Below are 10,683 nucleotides of genomic sequence, written 5' to 3'. Positions count from 1 at the left end.
AGGTGGTTGAGAAACCATCGAATCCATGCCCCTGGGGTACAAAATACTACTATGCCATTATCTTTTTAGTGCTTCTAGGGGATTTTTGAAACCTGGGCTCTGTCGCTTCAGTTTGGGTCCCTTGTCCAGCTCTCTTCAGGGCAGGTCTGGTGCCTGGGATCTTATCACACATCGTAGGGGGCGGGACTGTGGGTTTTGCAGTTAGCAGGCATTATATTTCTGGAAAATATCTGGATTCCTCTGTAATACACAGGCGTGGCTGTCACAGAGAAAAAGTTAAAAGGGGACCAGGACTAGCAGGTGAATGTATCCTCCTTCTCCACCCTGGAGAAAAACCCCAATGGAGAGAGGGCCCCAGATTCAAGTCATACAGCCTGGAAGCACTATCTCCAGGTTTAAGTTTTGTCTTGCAATGAAAACAGATGGGTCGAGCTTACTCAGCCCTTGAGGCTCACTGGGCAGCTTGGATGTGAGGAGTGCTGCGGCTGCTATCCTGGAGTGGGCAACAATTATTTTGATTTCCAGGGTTCCTGCTGCTTCCCCAGGAGATGCAGGGCCTGGCCCAAGACTTGGACTGTGAGAGGCAAGGGCATCAACTCTCTCAAAAATGTGGAAATGGCCATCAGAGCGCCAAGGCCAAACCCCAGGGGAGAGGAATCAAGGCCGTCTCTGGATCCCGAGGGCAGCCTAGCCATGGCGCACAGGCAGGGGCAATTGCTGGTGCCCAGTCACAAGCGCCCAAAACTTCACAAGCATGTTCATATTTTAATTTCTTAAATATTATATCTGGCATCCTAATCTTGTAAACATTAATTTAGCAAATATCAATCGCCTACTGGCCAGGCACTGGGTACTGAATACAACGGCCTCAAGAACCTTTGCAAGAAACTCACCAGCTAATCCTGGAGAAGCCCCTTTTTTTGGATGAGGAAATACAGGTTCTATGAGATTAGGTGGCAGAGGTGGTAGTTGAACCCAGACCATTCTAGGGTGTTTCTACTCCTTTTCCAGGGATCTTGGCCCCACCGTTGAGATGGATTTCTTCTGGCCCGAGGGAGGGGCAGCAAACTCTTAGTCCTTGTGTGGGGGTTGACGGGTTTGTGAGGGCAGATGTGGGGCGAGGACTTGAGTAGCCCCAGACTAGATGCAAGGCTTAAGGAGGAGGGAAAAAAAACTTCCTTGGGCCGGACGCAGTAGCTGGAGGCGGTTGGATCACCTGAGGTCAGGAGTTTGAGACCAGCCTGGCCAACATGGCGAAACCCTGTCTCTACTAAAAATACAAAAAAATATTGGCCGGGCGTGGTAACGGGCGCCCATAATCCCAGCTACTCGGGAGCCTGAGGCACGAGAATCGCTTGAACCTGGGAGGCTGAGGTTGAAGTGAGCCGAGATCGCGCCACTGCACTGCAGCCCGGGCGACAGAGCGAAACTCCGTCTCAAAAAAAAAAAAAAAAAAGAGAGAGAGAGAGAGATTGCTTGCTAGTCTGCTGATCCCGCAGCCCCGCAAGCTCGCAGACGCCTAACGCATGATTAGGCCTGGGATCATCAGGCCACCGTAGGGTCAGGTGCGGAGGGCTGTGAAGCCGGAGGGCAAAGGCTCCCCCTTCCGGTCACATAGAAGAGGGTATTTTGTTGGGGGACAGGTTTTCCCCAATCACGGTGCAGCTGCAGTCATCGTTTTCAGCGGCTGAGCCTGCTGTCCATTTCACCCCTCAGCTCTCCCGGCCCGGCTGGGCCAGGCGGTTCCCGGCTTCTCTGCAGCCGCGGGCGGGAGTGGAGGGCGCAGAGCGCGTCTCACCTCTTCGCTCGCGGTCAAGGTTGCGCTCCCCTCCCGGGCTGGGACTAACCGTGGGAAAGGCGCTACCTTGGCCACTCGATTCTCTGCCCCCAAGGCCTGTACAAGGAGCCTTTGAACACGCTGCTCCTTCCAGCCAGCAGCTGTACCTCCCCCGGCCCCTGCCCCCGCACTCTCCGCGCCAGGCCCAGCGCTGGGCCCAGGGACAGCGCGCTCTAATCAAACCCGCGTCCGATAAGCTTCTAATTAAAAGAGACCTCCCTCCACTCCACAGGCGCTTTCACCACTGCCCCTCCCGGGGGAACCTGAAAGAGGGGGTTCGAGGCCGGTCTCTGCCTGCCGAGGTCTGCAGATCCCGTCTGGGAGGGGAGCCTAGGAGGCCTTGCGGGCCACGGGCATACTTGGGCCCGAGTTCTGGGGTGCGGACGGACGTCGCGAGAGTGGGTGCCGCAATTTGGGACCCACGGCCCTCGCCGGGCACGGACGGTTGCGGAGCAGGGCTCTGAGGATTGTGCAGTGCCCCGGGTCCCTGCCTACTCCTCGGCTCAGGAATGGAGAAGGGTTCGCCTAGAGAAAACTTCTTAGTTGCTTCTGTTTCTTCTCTCTCTCTTTTTAGTGTCCTTTCAGAAAATCGGCCTTCCCTCCGGGCAATAGTGGGTGCCCGGAGCCAAATTTCGTTTGTAAGCTGATCTGTAGTCCTCAAAGAGGGCCAGGCCTCAGGTTTCAAAAGGAAGTCTCTGGAAGCCCAAACGTGCTCACCAACGCCCGAGAGCTAACGGGGCGGGGGTTATCTTTGCCCACTTAGCAGGCGAGAAATGGAGGCCCTCGGGGTCATGCAGATGATAAAAGCCGGTGGCTTCTCAAATCCCCAACTTGTGGTGCTGAGCGGTGTGTGAGACTTAAGCCTGGACCTGTACTACCAGGGAGTTAGGATTTGTCCCCTCCTTCCCTCCCTTGCACTCTGCCACACCACCCTCCAGGCTTATGCCTCTGTTGCCCCGGAGAAGTTTTTTTTTTTTCTGGGCGGGGGATGGTGGTGTGTGTGCATGAGTGTGCGTGTGTGTTTCGAAAATGGAGGTAAGGATGCCCTGGGTCCTGCTCTTCGGCTGAGTCCTGCTTAAGTCTTTGGAGGCACTTTGATAAAATCGCGCAAGAGTGGGAGAATGGGTGCTGTCTGCCCCAACTTACTCCTGAGAATTTTGTGAAGTTTGGAGACCCAGGGCAGTCGCTGGGCCAGGAGGATCGGTGGGGTGGCCCTGCCAGGATCCCATAGGAGCAGCTCTCCTTTGCCAATTGTGCCTGGACCTCAGGCCACAGACTCCCGAACTTGTAGAGGAATGGGACCCCACCTTGGGGTCCAGGGCCAGTGAGGATCTTTAGCGGAAGGATCCTTTTCCCCAGAGGCAGCAACAGCTTTCCAGAAGCTTGTGGGGCATATGTTTAAAGCAATTTAATAACAAAACTTATAAAAGACTATGTTTTCCAACTGAGGCCCCACGCTCTTTTTCTCACTTTAGGAGAGATGGGGGAAAATGCCAGGATTGCCCTGGGGCGGAAACTGAGGCAAAGGACCCAAGCACTACCATGGAGGGAAAGGGAGATACAGTGTCAGGCACACTCTAAAGGAAACTGGTTGTCCAGCCTGGGGAGCAAGGAAGTTGGCTCCTACAGCAGTGGTCAGGGTCGGATCCCTGGGCGCAAGGTGGGTCCCATAGGGGGAGGGGAAGGAGAGCGCAGGGTCGCCATCTGAAGGCCCAACTGGAAGGGGCCCTTGTTTTCCCCCTCACCAGCTTTCCTTTGGGCCTCGGGTGTCGTGGTGTCAGGTTGGGTAGTCCCAGACAGATAACATTACTCGGTAATTAGTCTTCCCATTTTTAAGACCAGGCCATTTAACTGGCTCCGAGTAATTAATGAAAGTTGGTGCGCGGGCCCCTGATTTACAGCTCGGAGTGAGCGAGGGGTTAGCCCAGCAGATTCATTTCGCTTGCCCGCGCTGCTCCTGCGGAAGAGCTGAGGAGTTTGTTTTTTGGGCTTGACCAACTTTCTCTGTCGATCAGGCAACGAGTTTTATATTTAACTTGCCAGGGGTTCGCTGCAGAAGCGGCAGAGACTGAGGCTTAAATAAGCAGGGCCCAGAGCATCGTTACCTCCATTTTCGAAACACACGCACACTCATGCACACACACCACCATCCCCCGCCCAGAAAAAAAGACTGAGGCATAAATAAACTGGGAAAAAGCGAGGTCGGGGTTTTAGTCAGAAAAGGATGGAGAAGCCTGTCCTGAGGTCACATCCAGGGACTTGGGCCGTCTTCCCGCCGAAAGTCCTGGAGGCTGGTGGGGCTGGATTCTCCTCCGCTGGGGGTCCGAATGCGGGGTTCAGCACACATCCCCCGCCTGTGGCTGGTTCAGACCCACTGTCCCTGTCTTGCTAGAGCCCCGCTAACACTGTGCTTCTCTCCGCCGCTCCCGCAGGTTACAGCACGGTCACCTTCGACGGGACGCCCAGCTACGGTCACACGCCCTCACACCACGCGGCGCAGTTCCCCAACCACTCCTTCAAGCATGAGGATCCCATGGGCCAGCAGGGCTCGCTGGGTAAGCGAGCGGGAACCAAGTGGAGTCCTCCCCTTCTTCCATGCTATCCCCCTTTCCCCCCAGGAATTCCCAACCCACAGCAAATTAGGCAAAGGAAGACTTCTAAAAGGACCTTAGAAATCATTACCCCAATGGCACTGTATTTAAAGGACAAGACTGGGTATCCCTCCATCCTAAGTACCTTAGGGACATCGCCCTCCAACTAAGTCTATGAATGTCCGGAGGGCCTTTTGGGCGCACCGCGCAGCGACTGCTAGGGGAATGTAAAGTGAGAGGCTTAGCTTCTCGCATTCTGGACGCCTCGCTCTGCACGCCGCTCATCCAGGCCCCAGTGCCCCAGGCTCAGGATCTCGCGTCTCCCCCAACCCCTGCCCGCAGCCTCGCACCCCGAGCCCTTGGGGCGCACTCGCTCAGCTGTCTTCGGTTCTCTTTGCAGGTGAGCAGCAGTACTCGGTGCCGCCCCCGGTCTACGGCTGCCACACCCCCACCGACAGCTGCACCGGCAGCCAGGCTTTGCTGCTGAGGACGCCCTACAGCAGGTAGGAAGGCGCTGCGCTCTGCGTCTGGGTCCCTGGGACTCCGGAGGGGACGCACGAGCCGGCAGACTTTAGAATACCCCAGCTGGGCAGCCCTGACTGCGGCATGCAGGGTCTTGGAGGCACGGGACGCCTCGACTCCATTCTACTACTTAGAGGAAATTAAAGCTGATCTTCCTGGTCTCTGAGTTGTTCTTATTTTGTGCACAAATGAGGGCAATTACTGTTTCGAGCTGAAGAGGGAGCGGCGCTTGAAAAGTTATTATTATTTTTAGAAGGTCTTTACTGGGAGGAGTTTACCTTCATCGGGACTAAAGATTAAACAAGGAGTTCACTCCCACTCGGTTCTGAGACCTCAAACCCATCCAATGGCCAGACTACACCGGCCAGACTACCGCGAAGGCGCGTACCCTCGGCCACAGCCTTGGCCACAGTCTTCTCCCCACCTCAACCCTCCAGGGTTTCGGCCCGCGGCAGCGATTTGTGGGCGTGGTTCCCAGCACCCGCCTCCGGCCTGGGTGCTGGACGGAGGTCGGGTTGCAACAGGGCCCTGCGGGAAGGCTGCCCTGGCCTGCGTGGGACCTTCTTCCTGTGCGCGGGAGGCCCAAGGCCAGCTTCATTCCCTTCCAAGCTTTTTCCCGCTCCGTGCTTCCTCTTCTCGCCTCTTGCTCCACCTTCTCTCCCCCAAATTTCTTCTTCAACTTTGGGTGAACTTGGCCGGCCGCCCGCGTTTGCGATAGGGTTGCCTAGTAACTGCGGCGCACACCAGCCCGCACGGGGCTGGAAGGTGGGGCGGGGGCCGTGGAGCCGCGGCGCGCGGCCTGTGCGGCCCGGGATTGGGCGCGCATGACCTCATAGCCCCCTCCTCCCGGGTGTTCGGGGATCCTGACACCGGCTGCCCCCAAACCCATCCCCATCCTCCCGCCCCTCCGCGCGGGGACCCGGGGCTGACGTCAAGGGAAGGAGGTAGTGAGGTCATGAAGGAAGGAAAAGCGCCTGCCCTGGGAGATTGGGTGGGGGAGTGGCTGCGCCTGGGGGACTATCCAGTCCCGCAGGTGGAGGAGGGGCGGGAGTCCTGGATCCGGAGCGAGGCGCAGCCCCAGGCCCTTGCTGCCCTTAGGAGAGTGAGCCCGGGGCTGGCCTGGCTCTCGCATCTAGGGTTCTCCTTCCTGGGAGTTTCTAGAGAGAGCAGGGACGTGCCCCTTCTGTTTCTAACGCCTGAGGCGCGCGGACTGGGGAAACTTTTTTTTTCTTTTTCTCCCCAGAACATCCGGTTTATCTGTTCGAATCTTGGATTCCTCATCACACTTTTTTTTTTTTTTTGGGCGGGGGGAGGCAGGCGGTGGGCAAGGACACGAAATGGTCGCACCTTTCCATCCTTCTTTTTCTGCCTCCCTAGCTAGAAATCATTCCTGTTCTGCACCACAGGCGCGGCATGCTGCCCCAAGCCTGCCACCTCAGCGCCTCCCTTCGGTGGGTCAAGTCTCTGGAATGAGGCCAGGATTTGCACTTATTCTCTGAGGTGAATCTCCTTCCCTAGCAAAACTGGCAGCAGGGCCGTTGAGTTCTTCTTGAGTAGCTGTTCGCGCCCATTGCCAGGGTGTCATTGCTGTTATTCTGGTAGCCATCAGGCGGGCTGTTGGGATGGTTCCCACGTAATGACCTTGGTCCACGCCTTCCTCCTTAGCTCCCTGTGGACTCAGTTGATGTGTCACACTAGGCTGAGAGGAGACCTTGATGCGGGAGTGGGCACTGTCGAGATGGGAAGTGTTCTTGGGGGTTGGGGACTGGAAGACATTGCAGTCCGGTGCATCAGTGACTCCAGGCTACACACACATCGGTTACTCCCCTCTCCCAAGCCGAGACTCACCCTGTGGGACCCTAGGAAGGCGTCCATTAGAGGACCTGGCAGCCTAGAAAGAGGAGTCCAGGAAAAAGCGATCACTACTACTGGTTTAATAGCAATTCTCCAGGGTGCCTATGGTGGATTTTGACTTAGGTCTGATTTTGTGGTTGCTAGGGAAGTAGGAAACATCACATAAATTTTCACATTTTCTAATCCAGCTTCTGATTGGCCACTGTATTAAGCACTTTGTCAAATTCACCTTTCAGAAGTATTTGTTTATTTCTAGCTTCATTCTTTATAATTCAGGAACTTTCTTTGGTACTGTTATTTTTACACGAATCCAATAAAAATACTATTTTTCCCTCTCACAGAACATTTCCCAAGTAGTAACATCTCAAAGAAGAATTTGTGACCCCTGTAGGAAGAGTTTGTTCCCTTGGAATTTGTACTGTCTGGATCTTGAAAGCTCCATTCACTCTAAATTAACATTTCCAATCAGTTTTCAAAGATCATGTGCCTCCCTTGCAGTCTAAAGATGAATGGGCAGGTGTAGGGATGTTTTAAAACTGGATCTGTGCACCAACATTACTGCAGTTAATATGGTTTCCCTTTTTCCTACTCCTAAACAAGTTTGAAAGGGTATTTAAATGCTTTTGTGAATGCAGTGTTTGAAAAAGCATAAAAAATAGGACTAAATTTTAATTGCCTAACACCCTAACTTTTGGATTTTAGATACTCAGTGGTGCTTCTACTGGTCCCTGGTTTCATTCATTTTTCTGCCTAAAGTTTGGGACTTTCTGGGGAAAGCTTGCTTATATTTTGTTTGCCTTGCTGCATTTGACTCCCTGAGGCTGACTGCCCAGCTTTTTTCTCTCCCTCCCTCACCAAACTTTTTCCCTCCCCAGTCTTTGGTTTTTTTCTTTTTTTTTCTTTTTTTCGTTTTTTCTTTTGGAGACAGCGTCTCACTCTGTCGCCCAGGCTGGAGTGCGGTGGCACAATCTTGGCTCACTGCAACTCCATCTCCCGGGTTCAAGTGATTCTCATGCCTCAGCCTCCCAAGTAGCTGGGATTACAGGTGCCTGCCACCACGCCCAGCTAATTTTTGTATTTTTAGTAGAGATAGGATTTCACCATGTTGGCCAGGCTGGTCTCTAACTCCTGATCTCAGGTGATACGCCCACCTTTGCCTCGAAAAGTGCTGGGATTACAGGTGTGAGCCACTGTGCTGGGCTTCTCCCCAGTCTTTGGGTATACTTTCCCTTGCCAGCCTAAAAGAAAGGTGATGGTACAGATCTGACATTAAATAAGCAGAATACAGTGTGGAGTGTGCTTTGAGGACGTTCGCAAAATCCCAGTTCTTTCCTCGTGGCCTGCACAATTCCCTCCTTTCTCTTGGGTGACAGACCTGAGGAGTTGCAGCTGCATCTATATTTGTTATGGCTATGAACAACAGTGAATAGAAAATGTACCCAATCAACAACTTATGGGAAGTGGCAGGAGGTGGTTTTCTCCATCCTCCTTACCCTCTCCTCTCATACAGAAGGTGGGTGGACTTTTGTGTAAAGGTCACTAGGGTTTCTGAAACCAGGTGTTTGCCCTTATGGAACCCAGTGATCATTGTTGGATGAAAGCATGAGTCCTTGTAATGTAATAACTGGAATTTATTGCATGCTGACTATATGTTGCTGTGCATGATGTTAAATGGTTCACTTAGTTTACCCACTGAACCCTTTTGACTACTCTTTGAGGTAGGTACTATAATTTCTAGTTTACTGATGAGGAAATAAGTTTGGAGTCTCAAAGTAACTTGCTCAAGGTCACACGCCAAGTGAGAATCAGAATCAGGATTTGATCCTCAGTCTCTCTGACTTCACAGCCCAGCTGTGCTCTGAATCACTGAGTGACACTGGACCATGCAGGATTCCCCATCTGATTAGTCCCCTTGTATAGTCAATGTATCACTTTTTTTTTTTTTTTGGTTTGAGACGGCGTCTCACTCTGTTGCAAGGCTGGAGTGCAGTGGCGCAATCTTGGCTCACTGCAACCTCTTCTTCCAGGGTTCAAGGGATTCTCCTGCCTCAGCCTTCCAAGTAGCTGGGACTACAGGCATGTGCCACCACGCCTGGCTAATTTTTTGTATTTTTAGTAGAGGGGGGAGGTTTCACCGTGTTAACCCAGGATGGTCTCAAACTCCTGACCTTGTGATCCGCCTGCCTTGGCCTCCCAAAGTGCTGGAATTACAGGCGTAAAGAGCCACTGCACCTGGCCAATGTATGTGTTTTGCTCATAAATCGTAAGAGCACATGCTTATGTGGACTTACCATGTATCAGGTACCACTGTAAGCACTTTGCAAGTATTGACGTATTTAATCCACCTAGTGACTCTGAGGGACACAACAGGTTATCACTCCCATTTTACACAGGAAGAAACTCAGGCCCTGAGAAGTAAATTTCCCCAATGTGACACAGTTAAGGGATGGAAGTGGTGTTCAAATTCAGGCAATACAGCTCCAGAATCCATCCTCCTACCCTCTGCACTTGCTTTTTCTCTAGGTGGATAAGTGCCATTCTCTTTCTGAAGGTGGCATCTGTCCTCAGTCTCACTAGAGGATGGTCTTCTATTTCCCACAGTTGTGAAAGAAGTCCAGTTATCCATTAGGTTTACCTGTAGCTTTCAATAGAAAGTTCTTGGTTTGGGACAACGTTTTCCCTCAAGGCCATTATCAGAAGCAGACTTGAGCATTCTCCTGAAGTTCTAACTCACAGAGCAGCTGTCTTTCAAACTCCAGACTCCTCCAGTTTTGTCTTTACCACTGGATATGAGCTGTTGGGGTGAAGTTCAGCCTAGGCACCTAAACAATCACAGGGCAGAGACCTTTCTCCCTGTCCATCCAGACCCAGGAAGAATGACTGCTTCCAGGACCACCCTGGTTTGGGCTTGCCCAGAGGGAAGGTCCCAGGGAAAAGTTCTTCTGTCAGTGTAGGGAGTAGTGGGGTCCACCCCTACTAGGCACAATTTCCCCCCTAATTTCTACCTTAAAAGGCAGCTAACTGGGCCTTTTCTGCTCTCTTTCCTTCCCAAAGTCCCTTTGCCTCATCTGTTTGCTGACTTCCTTAGAGCCCCCAGTCCTTGACTATGCCGACTTCACATATGATCCTCATGGCTGCTTTGAAAAGTTCTGTGCACTGTGTTTGAAAAATATTCCCATGAACACTGATTGTTTCTTTTAGGCATTCTAGCCCTTTCCCTTTCCTTTTGCTCTTTTATTAGTTTTACATATTCTTCTTCAGCAACTGTGCTACAAATTTAAATGAGAATATTTCCTTTTGCTGTACTTTTGCTGTTAGCAGGTAAAACCACTCCGACTCTGGAAGCAATCATTGTTAGTCTGTTTTGAACTGAATGTTGATGATTCACAAATGGTGACATTGACAGTGGAGACTGTTACAAGTAGATTATTTTTCATGTGAGAGAAACTTCCTTAGCAGCCACAGAGTTTCTGGGAAATCTTGGGTTCCACAACTCAGTGGGAAGTGCCGATCCACCACTTGAGTTGGCCTTCAACATAGACATAAATCAGATGACAGCCCATGCCCAAGAAAATAAGATTGTAATTAATAATGCCTCTTTTCACTTGTGTACCTATGTACATTATACGCTGTCTTTTCATTTAGTACAAAGTCAATATTTGTTTCCTGCATAGATAGGCAGAAGGCGGAAGGTTTGAAATGGCTTCCAGGGTGATGGGCAATGTCATCAAAGCCACAGGCTTGAATTAAACTCGTCTCCAGGGAGGAGGAAAAATCTAGTTCCAAATATTCCTGTAACTTTTGTGCTGACCAAGTGTTTATTAATAGAAATGGAATCCCCAGTGGGTTTTTCTTTGGTTAGCTGGTGAGCTTGAGAGA

The 10,683-nt window shown here is 52.0% G+C and overlaps 1 protein-coding gene across 4 annotated transcripts in view; it reads left to right on the top strand.

The window, feature by feature from the left end:
- Nucleotides 1-10,683, top strand: part of WT1 (WT1 transcription factor) — a 48,608-nt gene that overhangs the window by 2,701 nt on the left and 35,224 nt on the right. For all 4 annotated transcript variants that reach the window (XM_031653393.1, XM_021925935.2, XM_031653391.1 and 1 more), the window contains exons 2-3: nucleotides 4,270-4,392; nucleotides 4,829-4,931. In XM_031653393.1, the coding sequence (XP_031509253.1) occupies nucleotides 4,270-4,392; nucleotides 4,829-4,931 (226 nt within the window). The remainder of the gene's footprint in view (nucleotides 1-4,269; nucleotides 4,393-4,828; nucleotides 4,932-10,683) is intronic.

The sequence above is a fragment of the Papio anubis genome, chromosome 12, assembly GCF_008728515.1.
Source record: "Papio anubis isolate 15944 chromosome 12, Panubis1.0, whole genome shotgun sequence".
Taxonomy (NCBI): Eukaryota; Metazoa; Chordata; class Mammalia; order Primates; family Cercopithecidae; genus Papio; species Papio anubis.
The sequence above is the reverse complement of the archived record's forward strand: the minus strand, read 5'-3'. Positions and strand labels throughout refer to the sequence as shown.